Source organism: Gopherus flavomarginatus, chromosome 2, assembly GCF_025201925.1.
Source record: "Gopherus flavomarginatus isolate rGopFla2 chromosome 2, rGopFla2.mat.asm, whole genome shotgun sequence".
Lineage (NCBI taxonomy): Eukaryota > Metazoa > Chordata > Testudines > Testudinidae > Gopherus > Gopherus flavomarginatus.
Window position 1 is genome coordinate 262,935,007 of NC_066618.1, and position 27,957 is coordinate 262,962,963.

The 27,957-nt window shown below is 41.6% G+C and overlaps 1 protein-coding gene across 4 annotated transcripts in view; it reads left to right on the plus strand.

The window, feature by feature from the left end:
* Positions 1-27,957, plus strand: part of GRHL2 (grainyhead like transcription factor 2) — a 139,122-nt gene that overhangs the window by 39,553 nt on the left and 71,612 nt on the right. For all 4 annotated transcript variants that reach the window (XM_050940925.1, XM_050940924.1, XM_050940926.1 and 1 more), the window contains 4 exons: positions 18,839-19,028; positions 21,263-21,330; positions 22,983-23,373; positions 27,489-27,544. In XM_050940925.1, the coding sequence (XP_050796882.1) occupies positions 18,839-19,028; positions 21,263-21,330; positions 22,983-23,373; positions 27,489-27,544 (705 nt within the window). The remainder of the gene's footprint in view (positions 1-18,838; positions 19,029-21,262; positions 21,331-22,982; positions 23,374-27,488; positions 27,545-27,957) is intronic.

Below are 27,957 nucleotides of genomic sequence, written 5' to 3' on the forward strand. Positions count from 1 at the left end.
ACCAAATTAAATTAATAGGCAGCAGGTTTAAAACAAAAGGAAGTATTTTTTCACACAGCACAGTCAACCTGTTGAACTCCTCGTCAGAGGATGTTGTGACAGCCAAGACTATAACAGGATTCAAAAAAGAACTAGATAAGTTCATGGAGGATAGGTCTATGAATGGCTATTAGCCAGGATTGGCAGAGATGGTGTCCCTAGCCTCTGTTTGCCAGAAGCTGGGAATGGGCAACAGGGGATGGATCACTTGGTGATTACCTGTTCTGTTCTTTCCTTCTTGGGCACCTGGCATTGGCCACTGTTGGAAGACAGGATACTGGTCTAGATGGACATTTGGTCTGACTCAGTATGGCCATTCTTATGTTCTTATGTGCAGGATTTGCATGGCCCATGCATAGGGTCTACAGAATCGCTGCAGCACAGCTCTATGGGCACCCCATGCACCTCAGTGTTCAATTGAGTTTAGTGGAAGAAGCAGATCCAGTGGTTTCACAACTATTCTATGTGGCTCCAGTGGCTATTCTCTGTTAAGGGAAGGTTTACATCAGCAGTCAGGTGACAACAGTAAATAAACAGTCATTTGATTTTAACACTGAACATGAAACTTTTTTACAAGAAGAAAAAAACCCAGTATTATTCCTGAAGATATTTTCTCTCTCTCTCCGGTTCATTGTACCCTTCTGCCTAGATCCTGTCCTTCCTGGCTTCCTTCTGCAGCAGACGTGGGCAAACTGCAGCCCACGGGCCACATCCGGCCTGTGGGACCGTTCTTCCCAGCCCCTGAGCTCCCAGCCGGGGAGCCTAGTCCCTGGCCCCTCCCCAAGTGTCCTCCCTCCCCCGCAGCCGAGCCACACTCTGGCCCCGCTGCTCCCTCTGGGCAGTGTGAGGAGCGCAGCTGGCTCTGGCCAGGTGTTGCAGCTGCGAACTCCTGCTGCTGGTAAGGGGGCGGGAGCGGGGGGGTTGAATAAGGGAGCAGACGGTCCTGGGGGGCAGTCAGGGAGAAGGAGGAGATTGGATGGGGCGGAGGTTCTAGGGGGGCGGTCAGGGGATGAGGAACAGGGAGGATTGGGAGTGAGAGTCCCGGGGGGCTTGTCAGGGGGCAGGAATTTGGATAGTGGTTGGGAGGGCAGTCAGGGGACAGGGAGTAGGGGGGGTGGGATTCCGGGGGGCAGTTAGGGGCAGGGGTGCTGGGAGGGGGTGGTCAGGGGTTGAGGAGCAGAGGGCAGTTGGATACGGGGTAGGAGTCCCGGGGGGGGGCTGTCAGGGGGTAGGGGTATGGATAGGGGTCGTGGCAGTCGGGACAGAGAGCAGGGGGGTTGGATAGGGGGTGAGGGTCCCGGGAGGGGGCAGTTAGGGGACAAGGAGCGGGGGGGTTGGATGGTTTGGGGGTTCTGAGGGGGATGGGAAGTGGGAGGGGATGGATAGGAAGCGGAGGCCAGGCTGTTTGGGGAGGCACAGCCTTCCCTACCTTGTCCGCCATACAGTTGCGCAACCCCAGTGTGGTCCTCGGGCCAAAAAGTTTGCCCACCCCTGTTCTACAGATTTAAAGAAACAGTACACATACTTGTACCAGCCAGAAGGGCCAACAGCAGTGGTTGCTGTGTGGCCTGGGTGGGGGGATTTTTGTTCCCCCAGCTGCCATGAAGCACCCTTTTGCATAGTGTCTTTATTTGCACTGTGCACAGATTCCAGGATTTTCGTCTAATTAATAAATTAAAACCTTTTAGTATTAATATTTTCTCGCTGTAGAATATATAACTTAATATATAATTCCTAGATCTTCAGACCAGTGATATTAAGTGCACTAGTGATACTGAATAATGCTGATACTGAATAATACTGGTCTCAGTTTTCATGAGATGTAACTGGTTCATAGGGGCAGGTTCATTGTTGCCCTACTACTCCATAGCCAGTGCAGGAGGGCTGTAGGACAAATATAAGGCAGGCATGATGAATACAATTAGTGCAGTGTCCCCTTTGACCAGGCACACAGCCCCTACTAGAAAGGGCCTGAGGCAGGTGGAGGCAGAGCTGGGTCCTTAGTTATTGCCCTCTGCCCAAAGCCCATAAGGATTGAGCCACTAGACTGGGATCTGATACCGCCCCAGCAGCCCTTGAACTGGGGAGACAAGCTGCCTCCCCTCTGTCTTTGAGCCAGCACTAGTGCTGTGGCAGACTGATGGTGTATAATTTAGTATTTCATGGTTTGGATGTCTGAAGCCTTCCTTGCACTCTTTACAGCTTAGCAGAAAGACCTTCTCATGTTCCTTCCTGAGTGACTATATCTAAAGGTATTTTGTTTTATTTGTTTCCTTTGCCAGAGTTAGGTTAAGAAGTTCAATGATATGATTATCTGAGCCTTTATTTCTGATCTGCTGAATCTCTCTCCTGGCAAGTTGTAATCCTTTACATATAAGGCCCAAGTCTTAAATTGGTCTTGAGCTGTTACAGTAAAGCCTTAGAGTTACGAACACCTTGGCAATGGAGGTTTTGTTCGCAACTCTGAAATGTTCGTAACTCTGAACAAAACATTATGGTTTTTCTTTCAGAAGTTTACTATTGAACATTGGCTTAATACTCCTTTGAAACTTCACTATTCAGAAGAGAAATGCTGCTTTTAACCGTAAGAATTTAAATGAAACAAGTGCATCTTAATGCGCCCGTGTCCTGGACTCCGGGAAAGCACCTGCCAAAATGCCGCCGAATTTCAGCGGCATTTCAGTGGGGACGCCTCTCGATGACGACGCTTGTCACCGACAAGTAATGTCATCGAGAGGCGTCGCCCCCGAATTTCGGCGGCGAAGCCTCTTGATGACACCATTTGCTGTCAACAAGAGACATCATCAAGAGGCGTCGCTCCCGAATTTCAGCGGGGATGCCTCTCGATGACATCGCTTGTTGACGGCAAGCAGTGTCATCAAGAGGCATCGCCACCGAAATTCGGCGGCATTTCAGAGGGTGCTCCACCGCCGCAGTGGTCCTTCGGCTGGTGCCTGCCAGCCAAAAAGGTTGGGGACCACTGTTCTACTGTATAAGATTACCCATTATTCAGCTATTAAATATTTATTTAGGCCATATGTTCAAAGGTATCCACTAGTTTTGAATGCCTCAAATGCCCCTGCGTAAGGCATCGTTGGGCCTGATTTTCAAGTGATGAGCATCCAGCAACTCCAAGAGAAGCTAATGGGAAGTGCAAGTGTTCAATACCTGCATTTTTCAAAATGTTGCTCTTATCTATTTCAATGTCCCTTGCAAAGTGTCTGACTTTGTGTCAGGGAAGCAAGCAGATGAGTGGTTGCTATTCTGAGGAATGTACAGGATTTTCAAACATAGATTTGCTTACTAAGAATAAAGTTAGCTAATAAACACATTATGATTAAGGTTGCGTGTTTGTCATGGAAGTCACGGATTTCTACCCTCTCTGCACTGGGAAAGGGTTGTGGAGGCAGGCCAGCGGGGATGTGCTCTTACCCTAGCCACATTAAAAAGCCCATCATCATTGCTATGGATGGGGCATCCGAATGTGAGATCACCTGAAACCAGTTGACACTAGGTGTCTGTTGAAAAATATCAATTCAGTGAACTATTGGAGAGTCCTTTGCTTGTATTCTCTTGCAGTCATGGAGAAGATGGTCTGGGCTGTCTTATATTGCTCAAAATAAAACTTCCAAACATTCACCAAGATTCTGGGATTCACCACTGTATGAATCTGTTAGCTTAGTAATGCCCCTCTGCAGGAGCGCCACCAGCTGTTTTGGCGCCAGAGACGGCGAAAGGTCCCGCCCCCGAAATACCGCTGATGACCAGGGTGGCCGAAGATTCGGCTGTCGCCCCCCAAATGTTAGTGCCCTAGGTGACCGCCTAATAAGTTGTGCCGACCTGCCCCTCTGAAGAAGCAGTGGCTAAATACGATTTGTGAGTAATGGTAGATAATCAGCTGAACATGAGCTCCCAGAGTGACACCCCAAAAGGGGTAATGCAATCCTTGTATGCATAAACAAGCAAATCTTGAATAGGAGTAAAGACGTTATTTTACCTTTGTATTTGGTACTGGTATGACCATGCTGGAATACCGTGTCCAGTTCTGGTGTTCACAATTCAAGAAGGATGTTGATAAATGGAGGGGGTTTAGAGAAGAACCATAACAATGATAAAGGATTAGAACTGTTGTTGTAGTTGAGTTGGTCCCAGGATATTAGAGAGACAAAGTAGGCAAGGTCATATCTTTTGTTGGACCAACTTTTGTTGGTGAGAGAGACACAGAGCTCTGTGTAAGCTCAAAAGCTTGTCTCTCTCACCAACAGAAGTTGGTTCAATAAAAGATATTACCTCAGGGCTGGTCTACACTACGGGGGAAAATCGATCTGAGATACGCAACTTCAGCTGCGTGAATAACGTAGCTGAAGTCAAAGTGTCTAAGATCGAATTACTCACCGTCCTCACGGTGCGGAATCGATGTCCGCGGCACCCCATGTTGACTCCGCAACTCCATTCGGGTTGGCGGAGTTCCGGAATCTGTAAATATGTAAAGAGGAAGATAAATCTTCCTTCTGAAAGAATGACTAATTAAACCATATTAAGAGTGTTTTGAACTGTGGAGAAATCAAATATTGCAACATCTTTGTAATTTGTGAATATATGCCTAATAACTATTGCCTCAAATAAGAGACTCACTCACAGACTTGCTATTTTCCCTAGTAGTAGTAGAATGCAATTCTGTCCCTAGTATTGAAGAATTTATCTATTTTATGTTTGGAATAAACTAAGATTTTATGATGATATGCTTTTTCCATTGTGAGAAGTCGTGGCTCGAAAGAGGTTAGGACTCTTGCATTTGTGCTTTCCATATGATTGTTGCATCTTCAGAATAGAAAGTCTCTTTAGAGAGCTGGATTGCTGATGCTATGATTATTGCATTCCTATTAACTTCAGTGAGTGTGCTGAGTGAACCAGGGCTGCAGGAACAAGCCCTACAATTCAACAAGTCCAAGAAGCTTTGTCATTGCTACTTGGAGATTAAAGAAGTGCTGTGGGGCCACCTGCACAGAGAGATCTCAATTTCGTATATTTCTTGTCAAAAGAATCAAAATACAGAGACAGACCTGGATATAGGTCCTGATACAAAGCCTTTTAAAATAAATGGAAATATTCCTGTTGACTTCATTAGGCCTTGAATCAAGCCCGTGGTAAAAATCCAGAAAGTCCTCTTTTTTTTGAAGATATGCCACATAATATTGTCCTACTTAATACAGGGAAACCTTCCTTCTGTAACTACCCAAAGGTCAACAAAAATTGGTTGCGTAACAAAAATTGTTTTTAACTAAGTCAAACAAAACTGTATTTGAAACCACAGAGATACTTTAAAGTCTTTGCTTAAGACAGGAAACTGATTATTAGAGGTGGACCTTAGTTCAGATTTTACTGTATATTCTTTATCTTTCTTTCTGTGTCAAATACTTTTCTGTAGCTGTCTTTGACACATTTAAGAACATATCCATGTTCACAATATGCTTTACTTTCCCTCAGAGATTATTGTAGGCAATATAATTGCTTTTAGTCATTCAGCATGTTTGATCTTGTTGAGATTTGTCGTTATATTGAAACAGAAAAATTTACCTAGAATTACAAAAGAGTCCCAAACTAGCACTCCTTAGTAGGCAAACGCCCATTGCCTTCAATGGGAGTGTTGTTTGATTGAGGAAGAACTGTCGATTGGGCCAGAGGTCTGGTATCTTCTTACCTGTAATTTCCAAGTAGTCTAAACACTTGTATTTTACTCTACTTTGAAGTTATTTGTGTACAGTACATGTTTGCAGGGTTGGGGTGAAGTGTATTGTAAGGACTTTATGTCTTCCTCTGAAGCTTTAGTATTGGCCATTACTAGAGACAAACCATCTGACTAGAGAGACCATTTTCTTATTTGAGTATGAAAATTCTTATGCTTCTTTATAACTTTGGACACTGCCATCTAATTGAGGCCCGGATTTTACTGGCTATTAAACTGTAATTTCTGGGACAAGTTCTCTGGATTCTAACATATCTATTAAATAAATCAAAAAGTCACAGGGAGACAATGATATATTTTATTCTTCACCTCCTGCCCACAAAAATATATTGTGGGTAGAGATTGGGCTGACCTAGAATTCTCAATTCAAATGTCTTCAAGTTCTAGGGAAGTCAAGACAATGATCAGAATTTTGTGGCTTATGGTTATTTCTGTAATGAGCACAAGTAGAACTTCAGTTTCAAACACTCTCAAACTTGGAGAAAATTTAGATCTGGATCTTAAAGTTGTGAACTGGGCCTATCACAAAAGAGATTTTTTGTTGTCATTTACCCACACTCTCAAATTTGTTCAGAATGTGTCCTCCCTTTAAGCTACATGTCACTCAAGCAGGGCTTCCCTTGCACCTTAACTAAGGCCCCAGTCACAGACAAAGTTGTACAGGGTTTAACTAAATATGTGATTTTTTATACTGATTTAATTAAACCCATGCAACTTGTGTGTGGATCCTGGGTTTAAATCTAGTTTATATCAGCTTCACATGTCTGTAAAATTTACAAGTACAAGCTAAACTGATCTAATCAGTTGTAAAATGATGTATGAGAATCCACACACAAAAATTGCACTGGTTTAACTAAACCAAATTAAATTAAACTGGCACAATGTCTGTGTTGAGGCAAGCCCTCGTTTAGTATCTTTTCACAATTCTATATAGTGGCATGTTGCCTGCAGCCTAGAAGTTCGGTGACTTATTTAACAGCTGCTACAAGCTGCCACATAGATCATATCCAGTTCTGAGCTTGTGTCTCAGCCTACTTGCATCATATTCAGAGGGGTAGCAGTGTTAGTCTGGATCTGTAAAAGCAGCAAAGAGTCCTGTGGCACCTTATAGACTAACAGACAAAGTGGGTATTCACCCACGAAAGTTCATGCTCCAAAACGTCTGTTAGTCTATAAGGTGCCACAGGACTCTTTGTTGCTTTTGCATCATATTGTATCAGTTGAATCAAATATTTATTTGAAATGCAGTTGTAAATGTGACAGGTTTGTTGATCTACACATTTACTCATCCATCTAGAAAGCAACTACACAACAGCACATAACAAGAATCAGCATATCAGAGAGAAACTCTCAATAAGGGCACATCAGTACTTGAAACTTGTTGCAACTTTTGTGTATCTGCATTAAGTGATCTACAGTAATTGATCCAAAATAACTGTTGTGCAAGCAGTTTGTATACACCACACTGTTATCCTGCAGTTAAGGTACTTTCACCTTGTGTTCTTGCAGCCACACAGCATTGTTTTGTTTCTAAATAAATGCTCAGCAGTCTGGCCAACCATCCCATGATGCATTGCTCTGTAGCTGTGCTGTATGCATTCTGGGATTTTTTGCACTGTGCATTGTGGGTATCTATTGGCAGGCAATGGAATTGTGGGGCTGAGGGACAAATTAAATAATTACCATGATTCCTCTTATTTCATCCCATCATCCATCTGGCTTTTGCAAGCTAGCCAGCACCATTTTCAAAGCACTGTCAGGCGTGATACAGGATACATATGAGAGCACTATATTCATCACCATCTAAATTCATCCAGCATTCTTTAGAACCAAGGTAATAGAGACCCTGTTAAGGAGGGTGACATTGAATACACACTTTTCCTAGATCTCTTCCTGGGGTGGCTTCTCTTGACGGAGAGCTGCTTTTGGGCGCAGACAGATAGCACTTACTGGTGAGACAGGATAGTGATGCAGACCTGGGATGATTAACAGCAGTGGCAGACCTTCAAGATATCAAAAATCACTTTCCTTGACATTTGTACTGAGCTGGAGCTGCAGTGGCAGAACACCGACGTGAGAGCTCTTATCAGTGTGGAGACGCACACGGCCACTGCTGTCTGGAAGCTCACAACTAATGATTGCTACTGGTCAGTAGCTAAGCAGTTTGGTGTTGTTAAATCAACTGTCTGGGCCATTGTCATGGAGATGTGTAGGGTCCTGGGCAACAGTCTGGGCTATGCACTGGAGGTTATTAATGGATTTGCGTGGTTTGGGGTTCCCAAATTGTGCTGTGCACATTGATAGGACCTGTGTGCTTATTCTTTGCCTCCTCACCCTCCAGCCGTGGAGTTAATCAACAGGAAGGGATATTTCTTGATGGTGCCACAAAGTCTAGTTGATCACTGTCAACAATTCGCTACTATTGACACTGGATGGTCTGGAAAGGTCCATAATGCCAGGATCTTTAGAATCTCTGGAGTTTTTTCCTGCAATAAGAAATTGAATTTTTGCTCCCATGGTCTCAATGGACATTGATGGTGTTTGCAGTGTCATTGTAGCCATATTGGTCCTGGGATATGAGAGAGTCCAGGTAATATCTTTTATTGGACCAGCTTCTGTTGGTGCACGGGACACAATTCGACCAGTCATTCTAGAGACTCAGCTTTACCACATGCTCCCCTGACTTTTGAAGCCTTTTACTCTACACTTGGATAGGAGAGAGGAACTGTTTAACTATACTGTGACACAGTGCACTGACTGCTGGTGGTGCCTCTTCATGGCCATCCCGGAAATTAGCTCTGCCAGGTACTATGCCGCCCTTCCAGTGGTGTCTTCACCCATCCTGTCTCATCCTGAGGCCCCTCTTGCTCCAGGAACTGCAGCCTCCCCTTTGTGACTCGGGTCTCCAACCAGGTCATTAGGTGGTTTCCCTTTCTGTTGTTAGGAAAGTCTCTTTTCATAATAGGCTCAGGCAGTTTTCCTGTTCACTGCCTTGCCAGTGCCACTTCCTTAATGGCTGGTTGGGGAACCCAGGCCCAACCTCTACTCTGGCTTCCGGCTCAGCGACCCTGTATTCAGCAGTCAAAGCCTGTTCCACCCCATACCTTGCTGCATTTCCCTGAGCCCTTTCCTAACCTTCTGGTTCGCCCTTCCTTCTCTGGATCTGTCAGCTTCACCACTCCCTCCTCCTTGGAAGCAAGTGCAGGCTACATGTCTCTGCAGCCTCCAAACACTCCTCCCTCCTTCCAGGGAGTGACTGCAGCCTTTCTCATCAGCCCTTTTCTATTGTCTACTTCCTGGCTTCATAAAGTCAGGACAGCTCCTCCTCCAGCTGGACTTCATCAGCAAATTAGGCCTTAGCACTCCTTGGCTCTCTTCCAGGTGTGGCTTATACATTAATTGGCCTAATTTACCCCATCAGGCCTTTTGTGGGGTGGACACCCCATCACCTATACCTTGAGTGTTGCAGAATGACAGTGGAGTGTGCATTTGGGAGTTGATAGATTGATAGAGGGGTTTGATGTCAACGCTAGAGGCTGGTGAGAAATAGCTGCTACTTATGACAGCTGCTTGCTGTGTTTTTGAACAGCCTTTGTGAGAGCAAGGGAGAGAGCCTTGCAGATGGATGGGAGGAGGAGGTTGGCATACTTGGTGAACTTTTTCAACAGCCAGAGAAGATACCTCTGTGAAATGCTGCAGCTACTGAGGGGCACAGTTCAAGATGCTTATGTTCCTACTGTGAGGCTAGGGGTCACTTGTGAACAATGTATATGCTTTTGTGTATCATATTGCCTCTGTATAAATCCATGATATGCCCACATCTAGAGTACTGTGTGCACATCTGGTTGCCCCATCTCAAAAAGGATATATTGGAATTGGAAAAGGTTCAGAAAAGGGCAACAAAAATGCTGAGGGGTATGGAACAGCTTCCATCTTAGGAGAGATTAATAAGACTGAGACTTCCCAGCTTGGAAAAGAGACGACTAATAGGGGTATGATAGAGAGCTATAAAACCATGACTGGTATGGAGAAAGTAAATAGGAAATTGTTATTTACTCCTCATAATGCAAGAACTACAGTCACCAAATGAAATTAATAGGCAGCAGGTTCAAAACAAACAAAAGGAAGTATTTTATTCACCCAACACACAGTTAGCCCGTGGAACTCTACCAGAAGATGTTGTGAAGGCCAAGACTATAACAGAGTTCAAAAAGAACTATATAAGTTCATGGAGGATAGGTTCATAAATGGCTATTAGCCAGGATGGACAGGGATGGTATCCCTAGCCTCTGTTTGCCAGACACTGGGAATGGGCGACAGGGGATGATGGATCACTTAATGATTACTTGTTCTGTTGATACCGTCTGAAGCAGCCAACATTGGCCACTGTTGTAAGATAGGATACTGCTCTAAATGGACCCTTGGCCTGACCCAGTATGGCCGTTCTTATGTATACGTTTTAAATCAGGATCACTGTGCTCGTATTAATGTGTATGTACAGTGCTGTTAGCTTTTGACATTCTGCATATAGGGATTCTAGTATGCTGTATGTGGGAATTTTTAACATAGCGTATGGATGGATTTTATTATAGTGCATGTGAAGGTGGGCATTCTTATGAATTAGGTCAGTGGACATATGCATTTTCACGAATTGTTCTAGATGAAAAACCATGCAAAGACATTTTCAATAATTTTTTAATAAATAAGAAATACACCAGTTTGAAAGTTGTGATCAGTAAAAAAGTATTCAACATTCGTAAGATTGTGTAAATTGAAAAACACTTTAAAAACATTTAAGTTATAAAGTATAGTGTGCAAATAAGTTTGTGCTATCAAAGTCATAAATGTATGTATGTAGGGCACTGAATACTGCTCTCTGCATCTTGGAATATGGGATGATGGTAGAAGGGAATGCCCCGTGGCTCACGGAACATGATTTTCTATATCTTGTGCCATAGACTGCCTAGAAAAAGACCTCTTTCCTGGCATTGTTGCAGTGAATGGTGTGTCCCAAAATGTGGAGGTTTCAGAGGTAGAGGGCTGCACAGGTGCATAAGCTATGGCTTAGGCCTTGACCAGAGAGCCACTACGCTCTAGCCTACAGGACAGTTGTTTGCCTTTCCATCATCTGCAGCAGCTGTGTATATATGGACCTCGCCATGTCCCTGTCCTTTTCTTTCTTCTGTTCTGTCATGCTGCAGGAACCTTTTCCTCCACTCCTCTGTCATTTATCTCTGTCTTGGGATGTTCTTTGAACATGTCATGCCATGTCATCTCCTGAGCTCCTCTTCCTCCTATGCAGATTGGACAGCTGTCCACTCAGTGTTGGCACCCTATCCCTGCTCATTATAAGGTGTCTGCTGCAATGGCCAACAAAAAAAATAAAATAAATAAATAAAGAGAGAGAGAGAGAGAGAGAGAGAGAGAGAGAGAGAGAGAGAGAAAGAGAGAGAACAACTAGTTACTGTTCAAATTGAAGTCTCCATGCCAACAGTAACCAAATGTTGCTTTTTTCTTAATTTTGGAATTCTATTCCTGAATCTCTTCCCAGTCTTGGGTGAGCTTAGAGATGGTAGGATGTCTTCACAATCTTCTCTGTTTTAATAGGACACCTTCACCTGTGATTTGAGGGAGGTGGTTTGTTTAGCCAACTTGAGGAAAGGGGTAATAAATATATGGTGGGCTGTGGGTGTCAGGGTGGGGGCTATCTAAAGATGGTGCAGAAGAGGCAGGGTAGTAATTACACTTGCATCTCTGCAGGCTGTCCTTACTTTGGAGGATGTTACTCTGAGGCATGTCACCAAAAGGCAGAGAAGGATTCTGTTCAAAGAGGCCATTGACAAAGCAGAAAAATATGCTGTGCTGCTGTTTATCAGGATGGTGCCCACAGAGATGGGATATAACTAATAAGGAACCACAAACTGTGGGCAGTGAGAGAAGAGCTGCATTGCTGTGCAGTCTTCTTGCCAAAGCAGAACACTGTCTTTGGCTTAGGTTCTGTTTTTAAAATATCCATGAAACAGTACAAAGTGCCCTGTAAAATAAATAGAATGCTGCACCAAAGGGAGCTGAAATCCTTACAGTGCCTAACACTAATTTTATTTTTGGAAATGTTTATGTCCCGTTACTTTTCCAATTTACCACAGAATACCACGCGTCAGCTAAAAGCTGAGGGCATTAACGAAATAGTGAGCAAGATACATGGTCTGGTGTTTTTCTTTTCTGTGTCAGCAGCAAAGAAACCTGTGGCACCTTATAGACTAACAGACATTTTGGAACATGAGCTTTCGTGGGTGAATACCCACTTCGTCAGATGCATGTAGTGGAAATTTCCAGGGGCAGGTATATATTTGCAAGCAAGCTAGAGCTAACGAGGTTAGTTCAATCACGGAGGATGAGGCCCTGTTCTAGTAGTTGAGGTGTGAAAACCAAGGGAGGAGAAACTGGTTTTGTAGTTGGCAAGCCATTCACAATCTTTGTTTAATCCTGAGCTGATAGTGTCAAATTTGCAGATGAACTGAAGCTCAGCAGTTTCTCTTTGAAGTCTGGTCCTGAAGTGCCACAGGATTCTTTACTGCTTTTACAGGTCCAGACTAACACAGCTACCCCTCTGATACTTTTCTGTGTCGGCCACTACAGTAAAAATGCCTTTACTTTATACCATCTGCTTTTTAACCCATGCGGTGTCGCCATCTTGGCTGGGGTGGGGAGGTTTGATTGAGGTGGAGGAAGAAGGAAGACCAGGCAGAACAGAGCAATAGACACTGCAGTGAGGAGGTTGAGGGGGTGGACAGGACACAGCAAGCTTAAATGCTTGTTGTGTTTTTTGTTTTGCTTTCATTTTTTAATTGATGCAAAGGGCACACCAGTTTGTACACTCTCTCTGGTGTGGCCGCCATTTTGAGCAACAGGTGCATAGGGCTAGGGTAGACCAACTGAGTGACACTCGGATGGTCTGTGGAGCTAAGCTGTTTGATATATCATAGAATAATAATTGGAAATGGTCCTTTCCACAGATTGTGGCTCTGCCCATGATCCACATGGTTTCTCCAGATGTGATTCAGGCAGTTCCTGGGTCTCCAGGACTATGTCTGCTGCTTAGTTCACTGGCCCAGTGAGATCAGGGATTTCATTGTCATTCTCCTCCTGGTCTTCATCATGGTTAACAGTTGCAGGGGTATCATTGGTAGTGTCCACAAAATACAGTGGTTGAGTGGTGGGATCTCTCATAAATATACAGTCCAACTCATCAGAGAAACTGCAGACTCTGTGAGCTCTCCCAGAGGTCCTATTATTGTCCTGCATACTCTTAACCTAGCTAGAGTTCCTTGTTGTGGCACTGCTTAGATCCCGATAGTACCCTTTTCCTTCATTTGTTTGGACAGCCGTATGTGCATTGTGGTGGCTAGAATTCAGAAGGCAATGAAGTCCAGGCCCTCAGCATGAGGCCACACTGAAGCAAAAGGCATGACTCTTTAACATTCAGGAATATGACACAGGTATGTGAACACCCCCCAAGCTGAATTCACAAAGGACAGAACTTGGCTGTGTGCTAGTATTTAAACAAGGAGGTGACATCTGGTCAGGATGACCATAGAGTAGTAAATGACACACAGGTGGACAGGTAGGCCAACCCAGGTGCCCAGCAAAGCAATGTGGGAAACCAATAGGACTTGGAAGATGAGCAACAGTTCCTTAGGGATGGGGATTCAGCCACACCTACTTTGCTGCGGGTAAATTCATCCCTCATCTCAGTAATTCTGCTTCCAAAATAGGCTTAATAGCACACATTGAATTTGCAACAACAAGATAATCTTGTTTGTGGATGCATGGCACTATAATGCGACACAACTCCAATTAACCTGCTATACATTTCAGATTTAGACAAGCCCTAAGCAAAGCCATTATTTTCTTTAGTCATAAAAATCAAGCTAGAGGCTGCCAAAACCCATAGCCAGGAAACAGGCAATGTTAAGAGGCCCAGCAACTTGCCAACCAAAACCCCATTGAATAAATCAAAACTCACTCAGACCACACAATAGCTCCAAGGGGTAAGAAAGTTCAAGAATCCAGTGATGGAGAATCACATGAAGTTGGGCCTCTCTTTCTGGTACACACAGAATAGGTGGTTGCCTGGAGCAACAAAATATCCACTAACTTTTTGTATCTGTGTGTGTCTCCAGTCTGGAGGAGTTGGACATTTTACTGTTTGACTAGAGCAGCAGAAACCCCTCGAGCCAGCCCCACTCAAAGGCCTGGTGGTTAGCCACTTCCTGGTGTAAAGGAAGTACATTAATGAAAATAGTGACTTGCTCCAGTACAGCTGACATGGAGAAGACTCCAGGGTCCTGAAGCAAGATGCACCAGTGCATGTCAGTCCCGGTTTACACCTGTTCACCTGGCCTACGTTAACTGGAGTAGATAGCAGTGCACCATGTACTGATATAGTTGTATCAGTGACTGAAAAAAGAAAAAAGAAAAGGAACTGAACTCTGTCCAGATGTACAGCCAAAAGTGAAAACAAAGGAACTGTGCATAGACTGTGCACATAGATAGTGTGCATCACAATACTTTCTTCCTTGTTATTTCAATCAGTTATTTAAAACCCTCTGATTACAGCCTTTTCTGCTCTGCCAGTGCAACCAGTGGCCGGAGAACACCTATTGGCAACCTTTTCTTCTTTACCAACATATCCAACCACCTCAGACCAATGTTCTGCTACCCCTCAACGAAGACCAGAAAAGCATATTCACAGCTCTGCCAGCTGGAAGGAAAATGTACTGCAGACGAGTCATAAACAGCATCATGTCAAATGGGCTTGAGGAAAGTCAAGTGACGCCAGGAATTGGGAAAGGAGCCTACAAAAGTGCCTTGCATGACCCACGTGCAGAAAGAACCTAGCCTAGAGGGATAGAAGGAGATTGTGAAATCCTGTCTATTAGGGAAGGAATGGTTTGTACCTGGGAGGGCCAGATGAACTGTTTAGTTCTCGTAATGTTTCAGAAACCAGATCCCAGGAACAAGGGAACTTTATCTGAAGCACACATTTGTTGAATGTGTGCATTCCTTGGAGAGGCAGAGGGCAAAGTGTGGCCTGGACAACCCAATGATGGGACAGGCCAAAGTGAACCCTCCACATTTGCTCCAATCTGTTCAACCTGTGCCTAGCTTTTGGTGCTCAACAGGGAAATTATGTTATTGTCATGAAGTTTCTATGGACATTCTGAATCTCATGGTATTTGTGAACTCCATGTGGGCCCAATGCAGGTGGCCATGCTCTGGGGAGTAACTTACAGGAAATCAAATATGGGAGCGGGAGAGAGGCTGACACATGGATGGAAAGGGGATGCTATTAATAATGCCTTGTGCCACTCCAAATGCCTCATACTAGAAATGCCAATTTTGGTTGGATGTGTCCCTGGAGGTTTCATCACATGACATAATCTTTAATTAAATTTTCATATTTAATTAATGGAGACCCAGGACAATCCTGGAGGGTTGGCAACCATGCTTACTATCTCAAAATGAGTTCTTTAGGGGGAGGTGCTAGTTCAATTTAATTTAAACCTATTCCAAATTTGCTTAAACTAAATTGGCAAAATCCACCTTTGACCTTTACAATAAGAGTTTTCAAATAGGGGTTTGCACTAGTTCAAGTATAGTGGTTCAAATTCATACCTTTGGTTGTAGTTGTGCAACTTTCCTGTGTAGACAAGGCCTCAGACTAGGCTTATACTATCATGGAGACCAATTTGCTACAGTGTGTAAACATTTTGTTGTACTAAACCTGACCCATGAGTAATGTGATAGTGTTGCTGTTCTTCGCAAGCTTGTATCCCTTCCTTCCACCTCACTCCCATCCTTCCTCCCCATCAAAAAATTGGTGAGTTCCATGCAGTGCTGACAGACAATGTAAGCATTACAGTGTCTACACAGACATTTTGTTGCCCTAACTACATTGACCTAAGCGCTATGCTTTTCATGGAGGTGGAGTTATTAGGTTGGTGTAATCGGGGACTTACATTGGCAGCAGCAACCCTGTAGTGTAGACACTTACAGAGTTGGGTTGATGTAATCTTCTGTCAGCCTAACTATATAGTGTAGATTAGGGCTAATACAAGCAGCAAAGAATCCTGTGGCACCTTATAGACTGCATTCTGCCCATGACTAGCTCTTCTGATAACAATCAATTGGTTGAAACGATTTCACAATGCTTAACTGGTGATAATTAGGTCTCAGCATTAACCCCCCTGTGAGCTGACTGCAGGGCTCAGGGTAGAGAAGTTTTTATTTCTGTTAGTATTATTGTTTCAGTTTGTTTTCAAGCTCCATAAAACGACAGTGCTTTTGTTTACATGCTGCAGGCCATCTCTATAACCAGAGGAGACAAGCATTTTATTTTTAAATATGAAAGCATAGAATCTAGAGAAAATGTGTTCAGTTCAATCTGAAGGAAGACCCTAAAACCTAGTCTTCTGATCTCTGCTGCTATGAATTTTCACCTCCGCAGGCTATTTAATTATTGACAGGCAATTCAATTACACTCATCACCTTAGTGTCTGAGTGCCCTCTAAAATGAGAGATGTATCACTTATGGAACTCTCCTTTCTTATCCCTTTAAGGTTGATCCTATCAAGGACTGAGTGCATAGAGGCTTATTCCTTCTGGTTTGGGTGTCTAACCTTTCTCCAGACAATCCTGTTACAATTTTAACAGGTGATTCTTGTGATAAGCCTGTAGCACTCACACCATGAAGTCAGTTATGATTGTCAAATGTAGGAGTGCCAAGGGACAGAAGAGTGAATGTTTGTAGTTTTTGATTATGAGCTAAGATCACTAAAGAGGAGACTGTATGTGGTATTGGTGCTGCTCACAATGGGCAGTTGCCCATGTCATAAAACCATCATGTGTTTAGTTAAAGGAGAGCTTTGTTCAGGAAAGAAGAATCCGAAGGGAATAATTACCTCTTAGCTGGAGAGAAGTGGCTCTTCCAGGGTGGGAACAAGGTTTCAATCACCTCTTAAGCACAAAGAAAGAGGTTATTGCAAACCTGAGTTGAGGGTCACTAACAATACAAAGCTGACAAGGAAAGCAGGCCTTGCAGTTTCTTACACTTGTCTCTTCTATTATAAATAAATGCATTAGTTTCCCTCACTGTAGCTGTAGATTATAGATTACAGATATGGAATTGAGAGGGGGAAGCCCTAAAATAGTGCAAAAGGCCAGATGATGGTGGAAAGACACTGCAAAAAGGAAAGGAGTATCTTGAGATCAAGATATTTTAACCAGAAGGAAGAAAATAATCAGAGATCATTATTGTGGTTATTTGTGTAATGAAGTTATGAAATGCTCTCTCCTGCAGCTCATAAAATTTTGATCCATGTACTGGCTGATTATTTTGTTTTTTGTTAAACAAAGTAACATGCAAACAGTGCTGTGTTCTGGAGAGATGATAATCTCTACCCCCAAAAATCCCTTCATTAGTCAACAAGAAAATTCACTTTACAAAGCCCATTCAACCATCAGTAGCGTTCAACGTGAAGTTTGTGCTTATCAGTAAATTTACAGCAGGATTCACTGTAACTGGAAAATTGTGTGTCAGGGCATATCCCAGGGGAGTAAAGGTAAGGGAAGCAGTTACTTGGATTGTGAATTCACTTTGACCTTTATTGTCTCCTATTTCTCAATTCAAATATAGGACTAGATTGCACAGTGTTTGTGTTAACAGAAGTCCCACTAACTTCAATTAAAGTTTTGCCTGCTTAAGAACTGTAGGATTAGGCCAACAGTAGTTAGAGGAGAACCAACCAATCTAAAATGAGCAGTTTTTACATAAATGTAAATGATTGTAAGGAATTTTAAAAAAAACTTCACAAGAAAGGCTAGTCCAAGTAAATAGGCTGGCAAATGAAGAGAGCACATTCAATTCTAAGTAATTTTTATCCAATTTGAATCTTCCTTGGAGAGTTGATAAATTTTTTGAAAAGGAAATGTATAAAAAAGATTTCATCAGGTGCACAGTTTGAACAATCAAACTGACTCAGTGCTTCCAATGAACAATGGGATTATCCACCTTTCAATCCAGCTAAAACACTTCCCTCCCAGTGCTGGGTTACTTCTGATTTTTGTGTAGTAATAATACTTTGCATTTATATAGCTGTTTATCTGTTGGATCACAAAGCACATTATAAAGGTGGTCATTGTTATTTCCATTTCCAGTAAATGAAGCCTTGTCTGCAATGGAGATTTCAGCTATTGGTAGTCAGCCATCAGTGTAGTTGTATCAATGCAAACCCGTGACGTATGTTGGCAAACCCACTATAATGCCACAATTCACACAGGTTCAGTGAATCCCAGTTTCAAGCAACGGCAAACTACACTTGTGCAAATCATAGCTTATAGTGGTTTTGCCTGTTTATGCCAAGGGTTTACTGCTATACTGGAGGCGGAAGTCCCCTGAATATACGTTGCCTGAAACTCAGAGAGGTTAAATGATTTGCCCATAGTAGGTCAGTGGCAGAGGTGGGAATAGAATCCATTTCTCCTGACTTCCACCCCATTGGACCACAGCTGCCCCAATTATTGAAAGGCAATCTGAAATCACTGTCAAATTACCTTCCAAATAAGCAAGAAGGGAGAAAAATAGTTCTGCTATAGAACAGGCATGTTTCTTAAATGGAACGATAATATCTATTGTTTTACAACAATGTGAAAATTATTTTAACAGATACACCAATATACATAGTACAGTGTGAGGAAAACAATGCACACAAATCATTGGGCTGCAGATGCACACCAGTTTGGTCTTCTGGATGCATAGATACATATAGTTAAGGTCTGAGGATCTCTATCTTGTATTGATGCATGTTTTAACAGCAAGTTTAGTACTGAAGTCTTTGCTTGACACTGTTAGATCAATTTTACTCCATTTTGTCTTATTTTTTGCTCATCCTCTCTTGAAAAGATTATGCAATAGAAAATTGTAAGGTGGTTTGTGGCTTTGAAAAGAAAAGTCTTTGGTGAATTACCATTGTGTGCCTTATGTTTTTACAGTAACAAACGGCTTGTGGCCTTAGTACCAAATGAGACACCATTCAATACCAGACGAGCCTACACAAGTGAAGATGAAGCCTGGAAATCGTACCTGGAAAATCCCCTAACAGCAGCTACCAAGGCTATGATGAGCATAAATGGAGATGAGGACAGTGCTGCTGCTCTCGGCCTATTGTATGATTATTATAAAGTAGGTAACTTGATTGATATATCTTCCAACCCTGCTAAATTTAGCAGGGGTCTGTTTTTAAGGCATATCAAGAGAGAGAATTACGCTGCAGAACAATTTCCAAATAAGTTTCTTCCCACTGGACACTAGCATTAAACTCCCTCTCCAGTTCAAGAAGACAATTTAAAGGCCTTTTGATTTCTCTACCACGGGGGATTAAAGCTAAGATTACAAACTTTAAAAGAACCCAGGACCCACTGTTTTGTTCAGTACAGTATTCTTGCTTTCTTCATTTCTGAAAGCCTCTGATGAATATAATTAAGTTTTCTTTTGGTTTATAAACCTGGAGTATTCTTTAAAAAGCAGAGACCTTGCTCATCTGGAGGTGTTTCTATGGTATCATGACTCATTTTGCTTAAATTGAAACTTTTTATTTTTGCCCACTCTTTAACTAGGTTTTCTCTCTTAATGGCAGTTCCATTTGTTGTTGTTGTTGTTATTTATTTGTATTAAAGTAGTGCCTAGAGGCCCCTCTGGGGTCAGACCCTATTGTGCTAGGCGCTGTACAGACACAGAATAAGAGTCAGTCCCTGCCCCAAGGAGCTTACATTCTAAACAAACAATGAAAGAGACAAAGGGTAGAAAAAAGGAAGTAGTATTACCCTGTTTACAGATAGGGAACTGAGGCACAGAAAGATTAAGGGATTTAATTAAACTCACATAGGAAGCCTGTGACAAAGTCATGATTTGAAAACTGAGTCACAGCCCAGTAGCTTAACCATGAAATCATCTTTGTTCTCATATCTCTGATCATGTCTAAGTATGGCTGCTGCTAAGACTCTAGCCCTGATTACTGGCTATGACTGAAGTCAAAGCAAAACCATGGAATGCTTCTTACCAACTTTGCCATGCAGTACCTGTGTGAGAAATACCATTTTAACCCCTGCAGTGATCGTCCCCGCTCTAGAGCATGAGACTCAATGCAGATTCCCGTTCGCGTAATCTGAAAATCTTGTTGTTCCACTTGAATTGTCTTGATCCCAGTGTCTCTGATGTGTTGGATGACATTTTTTAACATTACTTTTACAATGAATGTGCATTTTTACATTCAAGCTGTGCTTCAATGTGGTTTCTTTTTCATGTTTGGTTTTTAACTAATCAAACAATATTCACCTCAACAATTTACAATCTCTAGCAAGTGTAACAAGAATTATCAAAATTGATCAGAGGGGTAGCTGTGTTAGTCTATATCCACAAAAACAACGAGGAGTCCAGTGGCACCTTAAAGACTAACAGATTTATTTGGGCATAAGCTTTTATGCGTAAAAAACCACTTCTTCAAATGCATGGAGTGAAAATTACAGATACAGTCATATACATAATGGCACACAAAGAGAAGGGAGTTATCTTACAAGTGGAGAGCCAGTGCTGACCAATTCTGTCAGGGTGGATGTGGTCCACTCCCAGTAATTGCTGAGGAGGTGTCAATACAAAGAGAGGGAAAATTGCTTTTGTAGTGAGCCAGCCACTCCCAGTCCCTATTCAAGCCCAAATTAATAGTGTTAAAATTGCAAATGAATTGTAGCTCTGCAGTTTCTCTTTGAAGTCTGTTTTTGAAGTTTTTATGTTCAATGTCCAGGGAGATTTAAGTGTTCTCCTACTGGCTTGTGTATGTTATCATTCCTGATGTCCGATTTGTGTCCATTTATTCCTTTACGTAGAGACTGTCCGGTTTGGCCAATGTACATGGCAGAAGGACATTGCTGGCACATGATGGCATATATCACATTAGTAGATGTGCAGGTGAATGAGCCTCTGATGGTGTGGCTGATGTGGTTGGGTCCTCTGATGGTGTTGCTAGAGTAGATATGGGGACAGAGTAGGCAACAGGGTTTGTTATAGGGATTGGTTCCTGGGTTAGTGTTTCTGTGGTGTGGTGTGTAGTTGCTGGTGTATATTTGCTTCACGTTGGGGGGGGCTGTCTATAAGCGTGGACTGGCCTGCCTCCCAAGGTCTGTGAGGGTAAGGGATCGTTTTCCAGGATAGGTTGTAGAGCACTGATGATGTGCTGGAGAGGTTTTACCTGGAGGCTGTACATGATGGCCAGTGGTGTCCTGTTATTTTCCTTGTTGGGCCTGTCCTGTAGTAGGTGACTTCTGCAAGTAGGAAGAGAGTCAGGCCTTGACTATATTAACCTGAAGTTGCAAATACAAAAGTGTTACACTTGCCTGACCAATGCCTGATGCCTTTCTCAGGTTCCCAGAGATAAAAGGCTGTTGTCTGTTAACAAAGTGAGTGACAATCAAGAAGACCAAGATAAAAGGTATAGTATCATTTAAAATAATATATTAATACACTGCAGCTAAAAGAAACTTTGATCAGATGTCAATCAAAAGAATTGTTATGGCTTCCGACTTCCTTCTACAAGACAAAAGAACACAGTCTAGTGTGGGATGCAACCATTACGCATCTCTACATATTAAAAAAATTAAATGAGATTTTAAAAAAAATGTGATTTGCAAAGTAATAAAGAATCCTAGTGAAGTTGTCATGTTATTTGAAAAAGTAAACCAGAAAAAAAAATTGACATTAGAAATACTCCTTTTTTTTTTTTTTTTTTTTTTTTTATAACAAAAGCTAAGTAGTTTGGCTTCAGTAAACTGATTTAGGTAGTTATTCTTAGCCTAATCTCATCTCTGTTAGGCAGCAAATAACTTTACATAACATCTTCTTCATTAAAACTACCTTCTGTCAAACATTTTCTTCCCCGCACACCTGTCAGATTATATCTTTTGCTGTGTCTGAAGTCAAAGTTGCTAAAGGATCCTCTGTGGTAGGTTAAGAAAAAAACAACTGACTTTTTTGGGACTCACGAGCAGGAGAGTGAGGCTATGTCTTCACTGCAAAAAATAGATTTGTTTGTACATCGAGTTAGCTATCTCAGTGTAAAATCCTAGTGGAGAGAAGGCACAGGTAACTTTTACCTTAGTTAGTCAAGGTCATAGCTATGCCCCAAAGTGCGGTTTGGCTCAGCTAGTCACATTGAGGTAAAAACTAACAATGCCTTGTCTCCACTATGATTTACATAAAACTAGCTATCTTGATGCACAAAAAGCTGCATTTTTTACAATGAAGACATAACCTGAAACTTCTCCAGTCTGCATCTGGAAAGAGAGTTCCACTTCCTTCTGGCTCCAGAGAAATTCCACAGCAGGATTGGTAAAACATCCATCCAATGGAAAGCCAAGATGGCAGCCATTTTCTCATCAGAGCAACTCTCATTAGTTATTGAAAATGAGAACAAAACCCTTAGCAGCTGTTGAAAGCTGAAAGCTTTATGAATTAACCATTTCACGTGTGTGACAACTGCACATGTCATGGGTTTTCAAGGGCACCTTCACTTAGAGATAGGGCGGTGCTGCTGAAAGCTACAGTGCACCCGCAACAATTACTGTCCTGCTCTGTTATGGGATTCCTGGAAGTACTTCTTCAGGAATTATATCAGCAAACATGGTCACCACTCCATGGCTGTCTGAAAGGGCAGATAGCAAAATATTAATCTCATTATTGACAATACACTCTCTCTATACCACATGAAAATTGTTCTACTGTCAGTTAAATATATTATTTCATGTAAACTCCTTGATGTTTATTTTGGCCACTGGGCTTTTGTATTGATCTATTAACTATGCATCCAAATAGTAGTCTAAGGAGAATGAAAAATAGGTCACATAGGATTTGTCATACTAGATCAGACCATTTGATCACTGGGTCCTGCATTCTAATTCCTGCAGTGGCCAATACCTGATGTTTCAGAGGAAGATAACCTCTCCTGGTCCTCAATACATGAAGGAAGTTTTGCACTGAGGTTGTATTTTCTTCCTGACTTCTGTAGCAATCAGCTTACTCCCTAAACAAGGAAATTTGATGCCAGTTTATATTAGGACAATTCACAGGCCTTTGTTTGTTTCACAGAAATTGTCTTGGTACTAATGAAGCTCAGAGTAATTTGAGTGGAGGAGAGAACAGAGTTCAAGTCCTGAAGACAGTACCAGTTAATCTCTCATTAAACCAAGAACATCTGGAGTCTTCCAAAAGGGAATACAGCACAAATGTATCTGGGAGCCCAACGCCAATCTCGGTGACTGGAGTTACTGTGGTAAAGGCAGAAGAGTTCACACCAGTTTTTATGGCCCCGCAAGTGCATTATGTTAGGGGTGAAACTGAGGAGCACCGGGGAGTTATCTTCGAACAGACTCAGTATGAAGTGCCCAACATTGCCCCCCATACAAACTATCTCAAAGATGACCAGCGTAGTACTCCTGATAGTACTTACAGTGACACTTTCAAAGATGGGGGAACAGAAGTAAGTTTTTCATTTAGGAACTAGTATCTTGGAACTCATTAAAAAGAATCATACAGTGTGACTCTCTGTTGTACAGCACCGAGCACAATGGGGGCTTGGTCCTTGACTGGTGTTCGTAGTTACTACTACAATAATAATAATAATTAATGATTAATAAACAACACAAGCAGGATATTTTAGCTCTCTCCAGAAAAGAGGAGCAGGTGAATGACCGTGACCATCTTTAGTAAATTCAGCTGGTCCTCACAGTGCTCTTCTTTGCCTTCTGACAGCATAAGGGAAAACCATCATCCTAGAGGGTAGTTTGGCTTCTTACCTATTGGAAACAATGAGAGGTAATGGGTATTTTAATAGAGGGCATCATGTGGCCTGAATCCCATTGAGAATAAAGGGTGTAAAGGTGGCTTATTTTGAAAGAGGGCAAGTTAACTTTATTAGCAGGCTGTAGCTTCAGTCCTACTCAGAATAATAAGAGATGGCAACCATTTTGAAAGTGGATAATTGTTCATGAGCATCTCTTAAGGGGAAGAGTTTATGCACCAATCTCTGTTGAAGGATACATTTTTAGTTGTGAAAAGTAATGGCAAAAAATTACCATTAATCCTAAATAGTTCATTTCAAAAGCTACGTATTGCACCAGATCTACTCATCAAGAAGGGCAGGAAGGAGAAATGGGTGGTATTAGGAGAGTGCAAGGGAATGTAGAGGTCAAAAGGTAGGGGGAAGATGGGCTATGTGGGTGGGTGTTTGTACAGAGGAATGTTGAGGACAGGAGGGAGGGAAGAACTGGTGTGTGCTCTGGCTCCTATGCACTGCTCTGGCAATGCAAAGCAACTGTAAATTCAGTGTAACTGGTCAGTATTCTCTGGTTGCTTTGTGCTGCTCTAGAGTGCCTGACCCTAGAAGTTAAAATTTAAAAAATAATTTAAGGTTGATACTACATATCTTCAAATCACATAGTAACATTCTCTTTTGGTTTCCTGATTCCTATTAATGTATGAAATTATTAATAATTAAAAAGAAAAAAAAGGAAGCTCCCAGACAAAAACTGCATTAAGATGGAGTTAAGGTTGAGAGTATGTATGACTCATTTAGGAAAAAAAGATTACAGGAATGTAATTATCTCCAAAACAAGTATTCAAACCCAGGAAATTCAGAATTAAAATTAAACTTAAAAGAAATACAAACATGTTAAGGTATGGAAATGCATATTTAGGTCATCTATACAACCTGAATTCTCTCTGTGGTGACATAATGAGGAAATCTATTGTGCCTTTAAAAATCAGTTTAGACTAAACTGGGAGCTTCAACCCTTATGCTAGGAGACTGGTAACTACCCTATTGTAGGAGCTGGGGAGTAGTGTGCAGATAGGCTTTCCCCAGGGTAGTTCATGACACTGATCCTATCATGCCAGTACATGCAGTTGGAGATGCAACTGAACTTTCACAGAACAGTGAATCCATCGGATAAAGTGCTGTCAAATGGACAAAATTAACAAACTGGAAAAAAAAGAGCAAATACATATATTTGCTAATACCTCAGTGATATCAGTAATATTTTATAACGTTTTTTTTAAATATACTCTGTCATTTATATTACCAATGTAAAATTAGTTATTACGCACTGTCTGCAGTAACTTACAAACATGGCTCAAGTCTAGCAACATTCCTGCACATAAGCAACTTCACACACGTAAATATTCTCAGTGCATTCAATACGATTACTCATATGAGTTATGACTTTTGTTTTTGAAAATGTGTGCAGGATGGGCCCAGTCCAGCTCTCTTATTCATGTGAACAATCTCTTTTAAATCAACATGAATATTCATGTGAGTAAGAGCTATGTGTGGGAATGAGTCTGCAGGGCTTTAGACCAATTGTCTCAGGTGTGAAGTGTTAGTTTGTAAATAGTAATTTTTCCACCACCAAGACAGCCTCCCCGCATTTCAATGCCCTGGGCACATACATTTGTTATAAAAGTGCAAGATACCTTTTAGAAAAGTCATCTTGATGTATATTATTTTAATCAGCCAAGGCAGAATACAAGAGAATTATGTATAACGTTCCATGTAAATTGCAGTACTATGATCATGATTTTTTTCATAATATTATAAAAGTGGTAATATCTTCTATGTGATTGTTGCTTGATTTTAATATGGATTTAAATAAGTGATCAGATTTTAAATTGTGTCTCAGATGAATTTAATAAAATAACTTAATTACATACTAAGTAATATAAACTAGTTGTATTGATCTTAACAAAAACAAGAATCAATATTTTAAAGTTGTTTATCCTCTGGAGACGTTCTTGGCATCACTGCACCAAGCCATACATGAAAATATCACATAAAATGATATAAAAATAAGATCAGTCAACTGCAAATTTACAACAGTCAAAAAAGCAAACAGGATGTTAGGAATCATTAAAAAGGGGATAGAGAATAAGACTGAGAATATATTATTGCCCTTATATAAATCCATGGTACGCCCACATCTCGAATACTGCGTACAGATGTGGTCTCCTCACCTCAAAAAAGATATTCTAGCACTAGAAAAGGTTCAGAAAAGGGCAACTAAAATGATTAGGGGTTTGGAGAGGGTCTCATATGAGGAAAGATTAAAGAGGCTGGGCCTCTTCAGCTTGGAAAAGAGGAGACTAAGGGGGGATATGATAGAGGTATATAAAATCACGAGTGATGTGGAGAAAGTGGATAAGGAAAAGTTATTTACTTATTCCCATAATACCAGAACTAGGGGGTCACCAAATGAAATTAATAGGTAGCAGGTTTAAAACAAATAAAAGGAAGTTCTTCTTCACACAGCGCACAGTCAACTTGTGGAACTCCTTACCTGAGGAGGTTGTGAAGGCTGAGATTATAACAATGTTTAAAAGGGAACTGGATAAATTCACGGTGGCTAAGTCCATAAATGGCTATTAGCCAGGAAGGGTAAAGAATGGTGTCCCTAGCCTCTGTTCATCAGAGGATGGAGATGGATGGCAGGAGAGAGATCACTTGCTCATTACCTGTTAGCTTCACTTCCTCTGAGGCACCTGGCATTGGCCACTGTCGGTAGACAGATACCGGGCTAGATGGACCTTTGGTCTGACCCGGTATGGCCGTTCTTATGTTCTTATGTTAACCACTGCTGTGCCATGGTAAAAACACTCTGTAATAAACTGGTATCTCTTAAACAGGCTCCAAGTCTTTTTATTACAGAGCATTTTTATCATGGCACATCAATGTGTAATTAACCTTGAGTGGTGACAAAATAGCAATAGTAATAATTAATAATCCATGAGATATTACCTAATGATCCATCAGAGAGGCTTTAGAAACAAAAGGCCACAAAAGGTAAACTAAAAAGAAGAAAAAGCAAGGCTCCCACACACTATAATTTTCCTGTGCTCTATAATCTAGTGTATAGTTCTTTATTCAATCTATGCAGTGGACATCATTTTCATAATTCAGCCTCTTGATGCAATATATTTCACATTTTTCATCTATACCCTTTTATAGCTCTGCTTTCATTTTGTCAAATGAATCTATTATTCTAACATGATCCTATATTACATGCAGAATACTTCCTTAGCCTGTGTCCCCACTCCCATCCAAATGAGATGATACAATAATACGAATTTTTTATGAGCCTCAGTGCATGGGTTGTGGAGAACAATTAGAAATAGATTCACATAAACCCTCTTTAAAAACATAAGACACCATAAAAGCTTTCATATAATTTGCAGCTTGGGACGTGCTTGCAATTGTGAGTGATGCATGTTATTACAGGTTTCTTTTAAATATGTGATAATGTAAGGGCAAGCAGAACACAAATACCTGCCACTTTACTGATATGGTTATAATGAGCTAGTTAGACTGACAAAATCCAAACACTCGGTGCAAATAATTTCTTTATGTCAACTCTAGAAGTGAAACCACATAGGGACTACTCAGGCTAATAGGTATTTTGAGTCTTAACTACTTGATAGTTTATTATAAGGGTTACCTAACTAGAAAAGTTTTAATATGATCTTGTCAGTAATTTTAATTTTCTTTGTATCTAATAATTCATCATCTGTTTCTTTTTGTTTGTTTTTTTTGTGTATAACTTTCAGAAGTACCGCAGTGCATCAGTAGGGGCTGAGGAATACATTTACGAACAAACAGCAAGGTAAGTTACTGAAAGACAATGGGGAATAGATGGAGCTGATTGGCCTCATATTAAAATATAGTATGGAGAACCCCACTTTGCCACCAGCCTGGGAGTGCAGCTGCTGCTGCTTTCCTCCATTGCTCTGCATGTTGGCTTTAAAATCTGACTAGTGCGTGTGTCTTCGCTGATGGCACTTAGATACTTACCCTGAATCAACTGTTGTGGCGCTCAATCCACCGGGGGTCGATTTAGCAGGTCTAGTGAAGACCTGGAAAATCGACTGCTGATCGCTCTCCTGTTGACTCTGGTACTCCATCAGAACAAGAAGCATAAGGTAAGTCAACAGGAGAGTTTTTCCCGTGGACCCAGTGCAGTGTAGACACTTAAACATGTACTTAACTTTAAGCACACGAGTAGTTCAATTTATATCA